Source organism: Hydra vulgaris, chromosome 10 (assembly GCF_038396675.1).
Source record: "Hydra vulgaris chromosome 10, alternate assembly HydraT2T_AEP".
Lineage (NCBI taxonomy): Eukaryota > Metazoa > Cnidaria > Hydrozoa > Anthoathecata > Hydridae > Hydra > Hydra vulgaris.
Genome location: NC_088929.1, coordinates 43,382,501 through 43,401,308, shown reverse-complemented (window position 1 = coordinate 43,401,308; position 18,808 = coordinate 43,382,501). Strand labels below are relative to the sequence as shown.

General features: G+C 28.9%; 1 protein-coding gene across 3 annotated transcripts in view; it reads left to right on the top strand.

Annotated features, from left to right (window-relative positions):
• Positions 1 to 18,808, top strand: part of LOC136085987 (fibrillin-2-like) — a 144,757-nt gene that overhangs the window by 119,984 nt on the left and 5,965 nt on the right. For all 3 annotated transcript variants that reach the window (XM_065808083.1, XM_065808084.1, XM_065808085.1), the window contains one exon: positions 8,544 to 8,675. In XM_065808083.1, the coding sequence (XP_065664155.1) occupies positions 8,544 to 8,675 (132 nt within the window). The remainder of the gene's footprint in view (positions 1 to 8,543; positions 8,676 to 18,808) is intronic.

The following is an 18,808-nucleotide window of genomic DNA, read 5'->3' as shown; positions in this document are numbered from 1 at the left end:
GGCAGCAGGGACAGTTAGAAAACGCCTGCAGCAAGCTGGTTTGAATGGGAGAATTGCTGCGAAGAAGCCTTTATTGCGACCTGATAACATCGCGAAAAAGAGAGCATTCGCGAAGATGCACAAAACCTGGACTGTCGCACAATGCAATAAAGTATTATGGAGTGATGACAGTACCTTTACTGTTTTCTGTGGAGCTAAAAGAGCTTATTTGAGGAGAAGAGTTGGTGAACGATTTAGTCCTCTGTGTGTAGCTCCCACAGTAAAGCATGGAGGAGCCTCTCTTATGGTATGGGGTTGCATGTCAGGATCAGGTGTAGGTCATTTATATCGTTGTATGAGCACATAAACTTGGATAAATGTTTGAAAATATTAAAAACACAAATAAAACCATCAGCAAGTAAACTATTTGGTAAAAACAAACCATTTTTCTTACAACAGGACAATGCTCCTTGCCACAAAGCTAAGAAAGTAATGGAATATCTCAAACGTGCTCGTACCAATGTTATTGAATAGCCTCCACAAAGTCCTGACCTGAACCCCATTGAAAATTTGTGGGAGGAGCTCTTCAGAAAGGTACAGAAAACCAAACACAGCAATCTGGATGATTTGTGGCAACATTTACAAACTGCACGGCTAGCAATCCCTGTTGACACCATCCAAAAGCTGGTACAGTCTATGCCAAGACATGTACAGGCAGTGCTCGATGCACATGGAGGGCATACAAATTACTAGTCTTTTAGTCAGAATTTCTTATGTTTTATTAGTGGCGCTTATTACTGACAATGCAGAGTCATTTTTATTTTCAATGTGGTGCTGTTTTATTTTATATTGTGCCAAAAATAAATAAAATTCTCTTGTTTTTCAACTGTGGTCATGACTTGACACCACTGTAGTTAAATTATAATGATAATTAATAAATAAATTATTAATAAATTATAATAATACTTATAATTCATTCATTATGAGCACTTAATACTATTGTAAAAGTATCTATTAACATAACAAAGTACATGAATAGTTAAGTTATAATAATAATTATGAAAGTTTATTTTTAAATGAAGTTTTCACTTAATTTAAAAATAAAATAAACTGCATTCATAAATTAAATTAAACTATTTTGAAGAGCAATTTTTTTTTTGATATGGCATTGACCTGTTTTGCTGATTAGGGGGTTTTATGTGACAACTAGAAAGATTACCATTCTAACCTCATACTGCAATTTTATTTTAGGGTTTAGGTGGTTTAGATTTTTAAATCAAAGTTAAGGAGCCTTTTTTTCCCCATATGAAACCAGTTTTACAGAATTCTTATGGGAAAGCTCTTTCCAATATAAAAGTGCAAATGATTAAACTTTACAATGATTTTCTAGACTCAGTTATACTGATATGAAACTTTTAGGCAGCCAGGAGTACAATTTATTATTTTTATTTTTTAGTTACAATAATTAATTTTTTTGAAGTAAGTCTTTCTGTATGGGAAAGACTAAATACCAATTATCCTGGCAAAAGATCTATCCATGGATAAAAGCTTCAAATAAGTCTGTTTTGTGACAAATTCAAATTGAAATTGCTAAAGCATATCAACAAAAATCTAATAAACTTAAATATATGATTCAGTTTGGCTTTGCCCCTTATATTAAAAAAAAAAATATTTGGAATGAGTTGAAATGTTTGCCATTCACATTTCAATTTGATGAAACAACTACATCACAAGCAAAAAACAATATGAGGCTTATACCACATACCATTCTAATCACTTTCAGTAAACAATAACATCGTACTTGTTAACAGTACGCCTTTGTAGGAAGGTGTACTGCGGAAGATGTTCTTGGTCATTTTAAAAAGTCGTTAGGGAAAATTCAGCTGCAACCAGAGTCAATTCTCTCTATTAGTGTGGACAGTCCCAATGTCAATAAATTGTTCTTAAAAAATTTAAAAAATAATTTTGAAAAAAAAAAAATATTCATTGCATCATGTCCGCTCCATACAGTTTCCAATTCTTTTTTGGAAGGTTTGAAATCGTTGATTTCTGAGGATATTGATTTGGACCAATTAGCAATTGGTTTGCACAGTTTTTTAAATTTTCTGCAAAAAGAATTAAAGAATATTTTGCTGTGCAATCATTCACTGAGCTCCAAGGTCGATGGATGTTGAGACATATCTCTACTCGTTGGATAAGCATTCAAGACAAATTAGTGAGGGTAATGGGGCAGTTTGACAATTTGTGAGAATCTTTTATAGTTCTACCAGATCAAAAAGGTTCAATGGTAAAGCAGATATTGCAACAACTGAAACATTTGTATTAAAAAAGCACTAAATAATAAAATGTTGCATACTCTGTCATCTTTATTGCTCATGATTTCAAAGGCTTCACAGTTGCATTAGAAACAAAACAGCCAATGATTACAGTCGTGTTCTCAAAGATGCAGGACCTTCTAAAGAATTTGCTCTCAAAGTTTTTTATTGATGATGTTGTTCTGCAACCATCCAAACGGTTAATAACTTACAAATTAATTCGAACGTACAATCAAAATAATAGTAATGGCGAATATTGTTGATAAAGTTTAATGTGAAAGTTTTCTCTAAAATCCATTTAAACCACCATTTCAAAAGAGCAATCTTAATTGAAGACTGGAACTGGTTAAATTAGTCGATTAAAAAAAAAAAAGAGACAAAAAGTGACGCCACAGTCTTACACCAAACATGACAACTTTTTCTAACTTCTTCTCTGTTTTGTTTTTCATCTATAAATATGGAGTTATGAAGTTTACATTCAAACAGTAATAATTTTGGTGAGACCCTTTCAGGGTTTTTTCAGGGTCAGGATTGTAACCTAGAAGTTCAGCAAAAAGAGTTATCATAGAAACTTGAAAGAAAACTAAGTGCAAAGTTGGATATGAAAATAGGAAAGAAAAGAAAACTAGAATTAAAATAATGAAAGGCTGTTCACAATTGAAAAATTTTTAAAAATAGAAAAAATATTATTGTTTTCAATTCTTTCCTTAAACAAGTATAAATTAAAAATAAATAAAACATAAGATAATTATTAAATATAAAAATAAGATTGTTAAATTACAATTAATTATAAGTTATAATATAAGTATTAAGATAAGTTAACCCCGAATATTATAAGTATAAAGTAAACTCCAGAATAAATAATTATGTTAGTGTATTCTACAAATAGAGTGCTCAATGTTCTTAAAGAACAGAGCGATAGTAAATTAGTAAAAACACTTATCTAATTTTTATTTGTCTTTGACAGCATGTTTCACCACCAGGAAGCTTCCTGATAAACCTACTGATGGTGAAACATGCTGTTGAAGACAAATAAAAATTAGATAAGTGTTGTTACTAATTTATGTACATATGTGTGTGTGTGTATGTATATATATATATATATATATATATATATATATATATATATATATATATATATATATATATATATATATAAATATATATATAGTTTTTACTGTTTATAAAACTTTTTTACTTGTTTATTTATTATTTTATAATATATTTTAAATTGTGTTACAAAGTAGCCTGTTTTTCTATAAAAAATCCTGTTTTTTAAGCCTCAACAGTTCTTTTTTTTTTTTTAAATGTCCTGTATTTTACCAATGACCGTGTAGGAACCCTGCATTTATAAAACAATTATATAACACGTATTAACACATAAACAAACAATAAAAAAACACATTGATAAAACAACTATAAAACACTTATTACCACATGCACATACAGAAACTTTATCAATGACGCGAGAAAATTTAAAAAGATTCAAAGTAAACAAAATATATATATATATACAAACAACTCTTTACCTTTACATACAATAATGTGACATATCATGTCAGTGTTGGCACACAATTTTAATTTATTTTTCTAAATTTTCTAAAAAAGAATAAAAATATTGAATAGCATCACAGAAACTTCAAAGTAGTAAAACCAATTTTATGTAAGTAGCATTAGTATTACTTTTTGCATAAAAAATAATTAGGCCTCATCCATACCCATATTTTCCTTCTAAAAAATAAAATATAAGCTCAATTAAAACAAAACTGCTAAGAAAAATAAAGCTAAAAGAAAAAATAAAACAAACAAAATTTAAACGATTTAAAAATTAAAAGAAGTGATCCTTTCTACTTTATATCTAACAAAAATGTTATATATAAATTGCTTAACTATTTTCTTTTCTTACTTCAATTATAATAATAATCGCGCAGCTTTGTAAAAAAGTTAATTCAGATCTCCATCATTTGTGTGTTTGGTTAAATAGTAACTGTCTTTTCCTAAATATCCATAAAACTGAATTTATTATTTTTCACCCTCCAAAAAAAAAGATTGATAGTAATAATGTGAAAATTAGAATTAATGGTAAAAGACTTTTCCCATCTAAATATATAAAATACCTCGGGATATTTCTTGACAAAAACCTATCATGGTACTATCAACTAATTCAATTAAATAAAAAACTCTCACGTGCCAATAGTATGCTGTCATTAATACGACACTATGTTCCTCAACATGTTTTAATATCAATTTACTATTCCATGTTCTTCTCACATCTAAGTTATTGTTGCACTGTTTGGGGTCAAAAAGGTAGTTTTCTATTACATCGTATAAACAGTTTACAACGCACTTCCTTAAGAATTATGACATTTTCTCCCTTACGATCTAATATCGAAAATAGGTTTTCTGAATTAAAAATTCTAAAATTTCAAGATCTTGTAAAGCTTTATAATTGTCTCTTTGTGATTGATTTTCTTCAAAATAAGCTACCGAATTCATTCAATAATTTTTTTATTAAAACAAGTGACACACACAAATATTACACTTGAAATACTGAAAATTTTAACTTGCACACTTCCTTTTTCAGCACTATCAAATATGGCAAGCTCTCTATAAAAAATCAATGTATTTCTCACTGGAACCAAATAATACCATTTATAAAAAAAAAGATTTTAACTAAATACCCTTTTATTACTAACATTCTTCTTCTCAATTAAAACCAAATTAAGAAATTTATATTTGAGTATATATTTAATGAATATTAATTTTATCTTTTATTATTATTGCTTTTTTTATATTACTGTATTAATAAAACTATTATTACATTCATTTTACACTGTCTTTTTTAATTCTACTAATATTACTATTATCATTAATTTATCTTTGTTTTTTTAAATCTTATTAATATTATTTATAATGAAAGTGATAGTGATTCAATTGTAGTAATAGTTTTTATGGTTATTGTCCTAATTTTTGCAATTATTATGTTTATTTTATTAACTTCTGTCGTCGTTATAAACTTTACAATAATTATTTTTACCATTAGTTATAATTTTTAGTAAAGTTATCATCATATAGTTACTATTTGTTTTTTTATTCACATTATTATTAATATTATTATTTTTATTATATTATTATTGCAATTATTAATATCATCTTCATTTATTAGTGCTTTATTTTCCTTTCTTTCTTTTTTTTTTTTTTTTTTTTTTCTTTTTAAATATTTTTTTTTTTTTCTTATTTATAATTCTTTCTGTGTTTTATTTATTTTTTTGTTTTTTTTTGTTTTTTTTTCAGGTGTCACTCCATTGACTAGTTTTTAACTATATGAGTGACACCTAACCTTATTTATGTGAGTTTATAAATATTATTGTAAATATTCATATTTTTATGGTTAAATAAATGGATTATATATATATTACATGATATGATCTTAACAATAATTATGTATCTTAAAATGATTTTTTATGTAATATTTCTAAACTAATAAATAATAATTAAATTCCAAAAGGTAAAAAGTTTTAACTCGCTTAGGAGATCTTTCTCCAATGACTGGGTGCATTTTGAGAATGCACTCTTTCAAAGTCTAGTAACTAATGAAACAATGTTTAACGTTAACTGTAGCAATTATATTATAGATAATATCAAGTGTTGGTATTTTGGGATTTCTTTTATCACAGCTTGTTCAAGACAATCTAATTTTTTAAGTATTTTGTATGAGTTATTTCCAAACCATCCAACTCCATGGTATCCTTGAAAAATAATATGATATAAAGACAGCCAGATTTAAATCCGCAATCATAGATAAGTGATAAGACTTTGCCTAAAACTCCAACTGCTCCCATCATCAAGTGCAATTTTGGTTGAGCAATCTTATGAACAATAAATCTTTCAGGTTTCTCATCTAAATAAATCAATCTTTTATAAATCACATAGGTAAAATTTGACATTTTTTTGTTGGACATCATTATTATATTTATCAGCCTAGTAATTAAGATTTCCAAATGTTCTAAGATCTCCAGAAGTCAATGAGTTTAATCCTGTACAATACAAACATGCATATTTTCCATAGTGTGAAGATAAACCCAATACAACATTTGCACATTTTAAGTGCATTGCACAACATTTGCACATTTTAAGTGCATTGCACATTTTAAGTGCATTGCACAACATTTGCACATTTTAAGCCATATAAATTTTACTTCTTCAAACTTAAGTTTTAATATGACTAATCCCTAATTCCAGAATGAATAATCCTAAATTCCAAATGAACTTTTTAGACTAGAGACTAAAACTTTAGTACTTGCTTTAGAAAGTTCTAAAACGGTATGTAAAGTTAGCAGCATCTGATAAGCCATCATATTTGAAGTTTTAGTTCTTTCGATTTTAAATCTGAAACTCCTACAGTAATTTAAATAGGATTACTACCTGTTGATAGATTAAATGTTGCTTCTTGTTTTAAACTTTCATTCTCCATTTTTTTCTTCATATTAATTGAAGCCACCTGTTCTGCCTGTAATGCACCAATATCAAAGGCTAAACCAGTAAGATTTGTAACTACCTGACTTTTACAGCAATTATGAGCTCTTCCAGCACCTAAAAAAAAACTAAAGCATTAAAAAACTTACTTAAAAAATAAAAACAAAACTAATCAAATTATCGAAAATTTACTTTATTTTTTAAGAATTTTCAAAAATTTTATATGCTGTTGGAACACTAATCTCTCCTCCTTATAAAACTTACATATGTAGAGAGGGAAAAAAAGAAAGACGTAATTATTAAATTTGACTTGCAAGCAATTTGAAATAAAGTTTGATAAGATTTTTACAAAGTATGTCAAAACAATGGTGGTATAAATTTTTTCTTGAGTCATTGAAAATTTCCGGTTGTTCTGATTGGACAATATCTGTTATATCCACACCATGTCTGACTTCTGATTCCATGTGCATTCCATCTATATATTCCATGTGATTCTATATATTCCATCTATATATTCCATGTGATATATCAATATATTAGAGTCTGATATAATTTTATCAATTTCAAAGAGATTTTATAAGTGTTTTACAAAATTACCATTTTTGTTACTAACTTTCGAATTTTTATCACTTACATTCAAATTAACATTCAAAATGTAAAAATAATTAAATTAAATTTTTTATAATTAAGAAACCTTGGATACTTTTGATAACCAAGAACTTCTTGCGCAACTTTTTTCTGAGTCAAGTAAAGATTTCTTTGAAAACTAGAGCAAATCATTGTAGAATATGCTTCTAAGTTTGGATCATATTTATAATTAACAAAAGTATTAATTTTTTAAGGATGGGTTCAGAAACTGTTAATAACTTTTATGATCTTGCTCCTTTATGCTCCAAGCAAATGCAGCAAACACTGAACCTTGAAGCCATTTTTAAAACTAAATTTAATTTTAGTTAATCTAATTTTATGTTGTTCCCAGGGATTTGTCAGCACATCCACTGACTTTTAAAAAGAAAAATTAATAATAAAGTACATGATTTGTCTTTTAAAAATTAATTAAAATAGCACGTGATTTTGATTTCTAACTTGAGTTTTTATTAATAATATATAGTATTAGTAACCATAATAATCAAAATTTTTAAATTGACACAAAGTTTAACTTGGTGGTCAAATTTCAGAGCAGTGAATTATTAACTTAAAATTTAAATAAATTAATTAATTCAAATGATTTATTTTTTTGTTCATATCTTAAATAAGGTTGATATCAAAAGTAAAGTTTAAGTAACATTTTTTTTAATTAAAAAATGTGAATCATAAACTTACGGGTTTCTAGTCATAATGAACTATAATGATATTTAATGTCAGCATTAATTAGGTTTTAATTGAAATAATTTCAACATATCAACATAAAAGAAGAATTAATTATTAAACAGTAGGTTTGAAATATTTACATTATTCTATAAATAAGCCTTTAATTTCAAATCGCTCCCTTATTTGAAACTATTTTCTTAAAGGAAGTTATTATATTTTTATTTATTTAAAACTATTATAATTTTATTTATTTAAAATTATTACATTTTTATATATTTAAAATTATTTATTTTTATTTAATTAAAATTATTTATTTTCATTTATTTAAAATTATTTATTTTTATTTTTTGCAGATTATAAGCTGTTAATCTGCATCTGAAATTTTTTCTATTTTTTTATTACAGAATTTATTTTAACTAATTTTTAAATGTTGTATAATTGTAAATTTTATAATATATTTAGACGTCAATGAGTGCACTAGCTTAAATCCACCATGCAATTGGAAAAACGGTGTTTGTATAAATTTAAATGGAACCTACAATTGTGCATGCCAGTCTGGTTGGATTTTGGGTAAAAATAATGATAGCTGTGTTGGTAAGTTTTAGTTTTTATTTTTTTTTTTTTTAGTATTTTATTTGTATGAATATACTTTTCCTAAAAAGTTTTTTTAAGAAATCAAGGTTTTACTTAAAGTTCGAAACTATTATTAAAGTTTAAATATATATACAGTCGATGTAGCAGCACTCCGCTGCAAGTTAGGCTGTTTGTTAGTCAATGTATGGTACTGAAACCCCTGGCAGCAGGCTATTTTAGTATGATGTCACACTGCTCACCTAAATCAGCAGTATAAGTTATATATATATATATATATATATATATATATATATATATATATATATATATATATATATATATATATATATATATATATATATAAAAAGAGAGAGAGAGAGAGAGAAGGAGAGAAGGAAAGATGCAAAAAAAAGGTTTTTTGGGGGGTTTTTTTTTAGTTGTTTTGGCTTTTACTGAGCCTTTTAGTGTTTTTGTTTACTTACATTTAACTTTTTAAAAATGTTTCCAACTTATATAAAATGTTTCTATTTAGTTTTGTTTGAGTATTTTCGACTCTATATTAGATTATATTAAAATTAATCTATTTTAATGTGAACAAAGTTCACACTCTCTCCATATTAGATTATATTAAAATTAATCTATTTTAGTGTGAACAGAGTTCACAAAAAAGTTAAATTACTGATTTTTTAATTGCTAAAATAATTAACAAATTATTTATTCTTTTCTAAAATAAAATGTTATCAAATTTAATTTATTTGCAATTGCAGAAATAAAATTAAAAAACAAAAAGCATAAAATAAGATAATAAAATTAAAAAAAAACAAAAACATCAAAACTATGCAATACTTAAAATTGTTTTGAACTCAAAATATATATCTATATAAAAAAAAAAAAAAAATAAAGACAAATTTTTGCTTATGATGTTGCTGTATTTTATTAGAAAAATGCTTATTTAAATAATTTTTTCAATTTTGTTTTAGCTTACTATAAGTAAGTCATTGAAGAACAATTATTTAAGTTATTTAATGATCACTTAAGGGGTAAACAGATTCTATCTGTTGACCAGCCTTGCACCCCTTCTTCATCTATTAGGCTGGCGCAGATGTATTTTTAATACATTGTTTCCAGTTTAAGGTGTTGAATGCTGGATCTTCTTGACTCAATGCATGGGTTTGCTTGTGTCACTGTTTTTATGACTAGGCAACTCATTCTATTATCTCCTTATGAGGGTACAGCTCTAAAACTCAGTTTTATGGTTCTGTGGCCAGCTGGTAGTCTGGTTTCCCGAACTCTGTGGTAGCTCTCAGAGAGGCTGATTCCATCAACAGCTGAAAAATATCAAAGTATTAACAGTGCCATGTTGCGCATGGATGGTGTCCCTGTTTGTACTTTTGGTGTGCATTGCGGAGGCCACATTTGGAGCTCTTTGTTACGGCTTAGGGTTTATTAGTAGTAATGAGGCAATTGCTTGGGCTATTAAACGGTGTTCTGAGTACTATCTATGCTTTGAGTCAAGTTTTTCAATCTAATTTAAAAATGAATAAAGTACCAAAACCTATAAAACACAAAAAACCATCATCATCACCAAGTTCTATAAACCTATCATTCACTAATATTCGTGGTCTTCGAAGTAACTTTTCTTCTGTTGAGTCTTATCTCTTGCAAAGTTCACCAGACCTACTTGCTCTTTGTGAGACTAATTTGAGTTCGGCTGTCTCATCTTGTGATCTTAGTGTTGATGGTTATCTTCCTCTGATTCGTAAAGACTCCAATAGTCACATGCTTGGCCTGGACATTTACATTCGTAAGAATTCACCTGTTTGTCGTGAAACTAGGTTTGAATCCACAGACTATTCTTTCATGTGCTTTCGTTTAGCACCACTTCACTTTATTGCCTTTCTCTTTGTTCTATATCGCTCTCCTTCATCTCAAGACTGCACTCTTTTTGATGTTATTTCTGATCATATTGACCAAGCCCTCTCTCTTTATCCATCAGCTAATATAGTTGTTGTCGGTGACTTTAATGCTCACCACTCTGAATGGCTTGGCTCTAGTGTCAGTGACTCTGCAGGCATTAAAGCCCACAACTTTTGCCTTTCTCAATCCCTAACTCAAATAGTCAACTTTCCAACTCGCTTTCCTAACAACCTTAATCATTTACCTTCTCTACTCGACTTATGTCTTGTTTCTGATCCTAGTCAGTGCTCAGTTTCTCAACATTCACCCTTAGGTGCTTCTGATCACAGTTTGATATCTTTAAAACTAATATCTCATTCTTCTTCATCACCTGAATACCCCTATTATCGAACCTCTTACAACTACAGTAAAGCTGACTGGGATTCTTTCCGTGATTTTCTTTGTGATGGCCCTTGGGTAGAAATCTTTCAACTTCCTGTCGACAAATGTGCTTCTTACATAACTTCGTGGATTCAGGCTGGCATGGAATCTTTTATTCCCTCTCGACGATTCCAGGTCAAGCCTCACTCTCCTCCATGGTTTTCCTCACACTGTGCTGCTGCGATTGCCAATCGAAACCGTTACTTCCATATTTATCAGCAAAACAATTCTCCAGAAAACAGATTTCTGTTTATTACTGTTAGAAACAACTGTAAAAAGGTTTTGTCTAACGCCAAAACCCGCTATTCTCAGGTCATGAAATCTCGTATCTCATCTCAAAATTAGGCTCTCGTGACTTCTGGAGAATCTTTAATAATATCAATAATAAGGGCAAATCTATAATTCCACCTCTCTTGTATGGTTCAGACTTTGTCACCTCACCTAAAGACAAAACCGAACTGTTTGCTAAAAACTTTTCATCAATATCATCTCATTCCACTAATTGCGTTCTACCTGATATTGCCAACAAACAGGTTGATCCATTGTTTGACATTCATATCACTCCAGCATCTGTATCTAAAGTGATCTCCTGCCTCGACTCTTCTACAGCTTGTGGCCCAGACAACATACCTGTTATTGTCTTGCAGAAGTGTTCTCCAGAGCTGTCGTCTATACTCTCAAAACTGTTCAAAAAGTGCTTATCAGAGTCTTGTTTTCCAGCCTGCTGGAAAGCCGCATCTCTTATCCCTATCTTCAAAAATTCTGGGGAGCGATCTGATTCGTCTAACTACCGTCCCATAAGTCTTCTTCCTATCATAAGCAAGGTTTTTGAATCTTTAATTAACAAACACTTAATTTCTCATCTTGAATCTAATAACTTACTTTCTGACTATCAATATGGATTTCGATCTTCTCGTTCTACAGCTGATTTGCTAACAGTAACAACTGACAGGTTTTATCGTGCATTAGATGAAGGTGAAGAGGTTAAGGCCATCGCTCTTGACATTTCAAAAGCGTTTGATAAAGTTTGGCATGCTGGTCTTCTCCATAAGCTTTCTTCTTATGGTGTATCCGGCAACATCTTTAAGATCATTGAATCCTTTCTTTCCAATCGTAGCATAAAAGTTGTCCTCGATTGACAACACTCTTCTTCTTATTCTGTAACTTCAGGGGTTCCTCAAGGTTCTATCCTTGGCTCTATACTCTTTTTAATTTACTTTAACGATCTTCCAGATATTCTCTCATCTAAGGTGGCATTGTTTGCTGATGATACTACCATTTATTCTTGTCGTGATAAGAAACCAACACCCTCTGATTGCCTGGAGGGGGCATTTGAGCTTGAAAAGGATCTCACTTCTGCTACAGCATGGGGCTCACAGTGGCTGGTGAACTTTAATTCAGATAAAACTCAATTTTTTTTCAGCCAATTGTTATCGCAATAATTTAGATCTTCCTATATTTATGAACGGTGATGTACTCGATGAGTCACCTACTCCTCATCTTTTAGGATTAACTCTTACTTCCAATCTTTCTTGGAAACCATATATCAAATCGGTTGCAAAATTAGCATCTGCTAAGGTTGCATCTCTTTATCGAGCTCGCCACTTTCTTACTCTGGATTCTATTCTCTATCTCTATAAATCTCAAATCCGGCCTTGTATGGAATACTGTTGACATATCTGGGGCGGATCTTCTAATGATGCCCTTTCTCTTTTAGACAAGGTGCAAAAACGCATTGTAAACATAGTTGGACCTGCTCTTGCAGCCAACCTTCAACCATTATCACATCGTCATAATGTTGCTTCTCTTTCTCTTTTCTACAAATACTATAATGGGCACTGCTCTAAAGAGCTACCGTCTCTTGTGCCATCTACTAAAATTCATTCTCGTGTTACTCGTCATTCAATTAAGTGCCATCCTTTTTCTGTGACTGTTCCTAAGTGCTCCAAAAACGCTTATTCGTCTAGTTTTTTTCCTCGAACATCAGCTCTTTGGAATTCGCTTCCTTCATCTTGCTTTCCTGATTCATATAATTTGCAATCTTTTAAATCGTCCGTCGTTATCTACAATCTTTATCTTTTCCCTTACAGTAACTTCCAACTTTAATTAGTGGCTGCTTGCAGCCTTGTTGGAAGCGAAGATGTTTAAAAAAAATAAAAAAAAATTAAAAAAAATAAAGAATTTGAAGAGCTTGTAAAACAAGACAATTAAATGGTATATTAAATAGGAGTATGACGAAGTCTTTTAATAAATATTACCTAAAAACACATTTTTTAGTTAATATTTATTTAAATGTTAAAGTTGAAAGTGTTAAAGTAGTTAGTTAAAAAAATACAAAAAACAAAAAAAAATCTTTGGTTTTTTGAGCAGTGGTAAAATAGTAAACAAGGTATTTTTAAGTCTTGAATTTCTGTCAAAAACCTTACTTTCCAACAAAAAATCTAAAAAACTATGGTGCAGTAAAACATAGTTATTTAAAAAACTAAATTGAATTACAAGAACAGTTTTCATATTACTAATCTCTGTTAAGTTCATCATTAAAGTTGACTATAAAAAAAATTTTTGGAAACTTTTTTAATTTTTGTGGGGATCTGCTACTTTAAAAACTTTAAAGGAAATACTAATAAAATCATATGTTAAATAAAAGAATGAAAACTCTCTTGTAATAAATATCACCTAAAATTAAATTTTCTAAAGTGTTTCAGTGTTTCAAACAAGAAAAGGATTAATTAAGTAATTAAAAAAAAACAAAAAAACAAAGCTTTTGTTTTTTTGGCCAAGAAAAAAGAACCATGAAAACGACTCACATCTCTCTCTCTCTCTCTCTTATATATATATATAAATATATATATATATATATATATATATATATATATATATATATATATATATATATATATATATATATATATATAAATATATATATATATATGTATATATATATATATATATAAATATATGTATATATATATATATATATATATATATATATATATATATATATATATATATATATATATATAGATATATATAAATATATATATATATAAATATATATATAAATATATATATAAATATATATATATATATATATATATATATATATATATATATATATATATATATATATATATAATCTTTATTCAAGCATATTCATGCTTAAAGATTTATACTTGCATAAATCTTAAAGCATGATGAAAAATTTAAATTAAAATTAAAACAGAGCATTTATGATTTCTTTGTTTTTGGATTTGTTTTGATTAGTAGAAATAGTTTTTTTGGCAAGATAAATTTACCTTGTGTGAAAAAGAGATGAAACTACGAAAAGAAGTATGATAATACATTTTCTTATGAAAAATGGAGGTATGTAAGGAACTATTTACTTTGTTTCTATTAATGCCTTATAAAGCGATTTTTGTCTTTTTCTGATATGGTTAAGAAAATACACATCATTTTCTGATGGGAATGCAGCAAAAATCTCATCAACATATCAATTGTAAAATACTGTCTTGACTCCATTGTATGATTTTAGCCATTTTTCTTCTAAATGACCCATAAATAAAATAGCAAGAACAGAAGGTAGTCGGTAGCCCATAGCAGCACCATCTATTTGGTCAAAAGTCTGTTAGATTTTGTATTTGGTTTGGTCTGTTAGTTTGTCTCTTTTTTACACAAGGCAAATTTAATTATATGTCTAATTGATAGAACCTTTAAAATTAATAATACTACGCTTGGCTTGTTTTACGAAATTAAAATCTTTTTAACATTATCAAAAGCAACATTTATCCAAGTTGGCTTATAAAATTTATATTATATAAAATTTATATTTCTTATCATACCAAAAACACTATTTCTACTAATCAATACAAATTCGAATACCAAGAAGTAATGAAATATTGTTAGTTTATTTGTTGAAAAAATGGTTTTTATTATTAAATGATGTAATATTTCTAGAATGAATTTTATGATTTTGTACCTATATTTAATATCTCTATAATGTTTTATGAATTATAATTTTTTCTTACTCCCTCCGTTCTGAAATACCGTTCTGATTTCACTTTTTTTTTGTTCCAAAATACTATTCCAATTTGATTTTATTACTAGTTTTGATAAGAAAAAATATTTTTATTAAATGAATTTTTTGAGAAAATAGAAATTATTTGAAAACTTGTATTATAGGCCACTGTGAAGGGAGGCCTAGGGGGTCATACCCCCTCCTCAGACTATTTTTCAATGTTTTTTTTTTTATTTAAGTAGATTTTTTGTAGTATATTATTTATTAATTTAGGTGTATTTGGTGCTTTGCCGCCCCCTCCCCCTTTAAATTTCACATGGCTTATGTGTACGTGCATATACACACAACTGCGTAGCTATAAACCACAACAAACCAAAAGAAGGCTATTCTATTTCTATTCTATCTTATCCTTCTATCTTATTTTTGTATTTTGTTTATTGTGCTTATATATGAAATTATAATAAACTAAATCAAAAATCCAGATTATTTATTGCTGTAAAAATTTAAGGGGTTTTTTTAGAACACTTTGTTCGACAAAAAGAGAAATTGGCAAGTTTCCTTGGTTGATTTATTGATTCTTTCCAATATGAGGTTGTTTGTAGCAATTTCTCCCATTGACTTTCAGTATTGCTGACATACAATCTTGATTAATTAAGCAAATATCAAACTCATCCTGAGATGCGTTCACCATAAATTCTAAATCATCAAGGACTATATGCGGTTTTGCATTGTCCTGTTGTATAAAAATAGTTTGATTCCTTTCAATATGATTTCCTGGCTTTTTTGAATGTATGGCTGGTAAAATATTATTTAAAAACATGTTGCGATACTCAAATTTATATGCAACAACTGGGGTTGTAACTAGTGTTCCTTACTTCGATTCTTACTGTTTCTCTTTGCAGGTTCTTTCTTTACAAATGGCCAAATGCCAATCTTTCCATCAAACCATTCATTTGTATGTTGGTTAAATCTTGGTCTTGCAACGGTGGCTAGAAACATAATTTTTAGGATAAAATTGTTCGATTTTACATCTTGATGGGGTTCAGGTTCATGAGTCTCCAAGTAGTACGGTTCTGATTCTTCTGTCAAATAGAGCCATTTTTTATCTATGTGAATCATGCTGAACATATTTACAAACTGAATTGTACCATTTGCGAAAACTTATAAATGAGAAAGAATAAATTCAATATGATGCTTCCTATTTTGATCTGTTAAAAAAGTTTCACGGCTGACGCGCACACTCTCAGATCACCAGTCTTAAGTTGACGATAAAGAGTTGTTGTTGGAATATTTAAAGGTCCTACCAATGATTGAATTGTTTTACACTGTGAAAAGGGATTTTAATGATTCTTCCTTTCAGTTGTTGATTTTTCTTTTTTCTTCCACATCTTCTCTTTTTTTTTGGAGCATACATTTGATGGTATACTTTCTTGTCCACGATGCTAAAGGTTACTTATTGTTTTAGTACAAAGGATAAATTTTACAGCAGTAATTTTAATTAAAACTTTTTTCAGTTTTTCACTAATGCTTTGGAATAACAACTCATCACAAATCACTCTATGTTTCTTGTTTGTAAGTTCACGTGTATCTCTTTTATTTATTTTGAGAAAACTTAGTTACAAATTTTTAAAGTAACAAATTATGTTAGCTGTTTCTAAATTTAAAATGTATAGCTACTTCAGTAGAAAAATACAATAAAAACACCACAAAATAATCAGCTGACTATATTTGTTACAGAATTAAAAATAATATAGTCATCTATTGAGCATAAAGCATTTAAACTAAACGGTTTTAACCACTCTTAAATAATTTTTTACTGGTTAAGAACTTTTAAAAAGCTATTACTATTTTCTTTTTTCCACTAAAAAAGATGAAATGTTATTAAATTTTAAAGTTTATAATTCATTTTTAATAAATCGAAACAGTATTTTGGAACAAAATACTTCATAAAAATAACATCCTTCTTAGAAATTAATGGTGTGATGGTATTATATGATATTATATGATATTATCATAATAAATTGTTTATAACATAGAAAAACGTCTATATTTTGTATAAAAAATGTCTAATCAAAAACGCAATTTTTTTTTCTATAATTCTTTATGTTGAATGCAAATCGGAACAGTGTTTCGGAACAGAGGGAGTATTTTTTTTTTAAAATTGCTTATTGATTTAAAAATAATCATAGATGATGGACAGAAGAAATCACTAGTTTAGTTTTAGTAAAACGCCAGTCTAGTTTTAAAAAAACGCTAGTTTAGTTTTAGAAAACACAAGTCTAGAGTTAGAAAAACACTAGTTTAGTTTTAGAAAACACCAGTCTAGTTTTAGAAAAAGACTAGTCTAGTTTTAAAAAAACACCAGTCTAGTTTTAAAAAAACAAATGATTGAGGAGTAGAAATTAAAAGCATTAAAAAGGTATGGGTGAATCTTTGCTCAAATATATGAAAATAAACACTAGTTACATTATGAAGCCTTATCCAATCATACAACAAGAAATAATGCTGATGAACAGTGCCTAACAAAATAAACAGAATCTGATTCTGATCTAAATTACTTTAGTATTTTTTTGTTAATCAACAGGTTCTTTTTTGCATCATCACAGCAATGGGTTTTTTTTTTTTTTTTTAAACATCTTCGCTTCCAACAAGGCTGCAAGCAGCCACTAATTAAAGTTGGAAGTTACTGAAAGAGAAAAGATGAAGATTGTAGAGCAAGATAACGATTGACAGACGACTTGAAAGATTGCAAATTATATGAGTCAGGAAAGCAAGATGAAGGAAGCAAATTCCAAAGAGCTGATGTTCGAGGAAAAAAACTAGATGAATAAGTGTTTTTGGAGCACTTAGGAACAGTCACAGAAAAAGGATGACACTTAATTGAATGACGAGTAACACAAGAATGAATTATAGTAAATGGCACAAGAGACACTAGCTCTTTAGAGCAGTGCCCATTATAGTATTTGTAGAAAAGAGAAAGAGAAGCAACATTACGACGAAGTGATAATGGTTGGAGGTTGGCTGCAAGAGCAGGTCCAACTATGTTTACAACGCGTTTTTGCACCTTGTCTAAAAGAGAAAGGGCATCATTAGAGGATCCGCCCCAGATATGGCAACAATATTCCATACAAGGCCAGATTTGAGATTTATAGAGATAGAGAATAGAATCCGAAGTAAGAAAGTGACGAGCTCGATAAAGAGATGCAACCTTAGCAGATGCTAATTTTGCAACTGATTTGATATATGGTTTCCTAGAAAGATTGGAAGTAAGAGTTAATCCTAGAAGATGAAGAATAGGTGACTCATCGAGTACATCACCGTTCATATATATAGGAAGATCTAAATTATTGCGATAACGATTGGCTGAAAAAAATTGAGTTTTATCTGAATTAAAGTTCACCAGCCACTGTGAGCCCCATGCTGTAGCAGAAGTGAGATCCTTTTCAAGCTCAAATGCCCCCTCCAGGCAATCAGAGGGTGTTGGTTTTTTATCACGACAAGAATAAATGGTAGTATCATCAGCAAACAATGCCACCTTAGATGAGAGAATATCTGGAAGATTGTTAATGTAAATTAAAAAGAGTATAGGGCCAATGATAGAACCTTGAGGAACCCCTGAAGTTACAGAATAAGAAGAAGAATGTTGTCCATCGAGGACAACTTTTATGCTACGATTGGAAAGGAAGGAATCGATGATCTTAAAGATGTTGCCGGATACACCATAAGAAGAAAGCTTATGGAGAAGACCAGCATGCCAAACTTTATCAAAAGCTTTTGAAATGTCGAGAGCGATAGCCTTAAC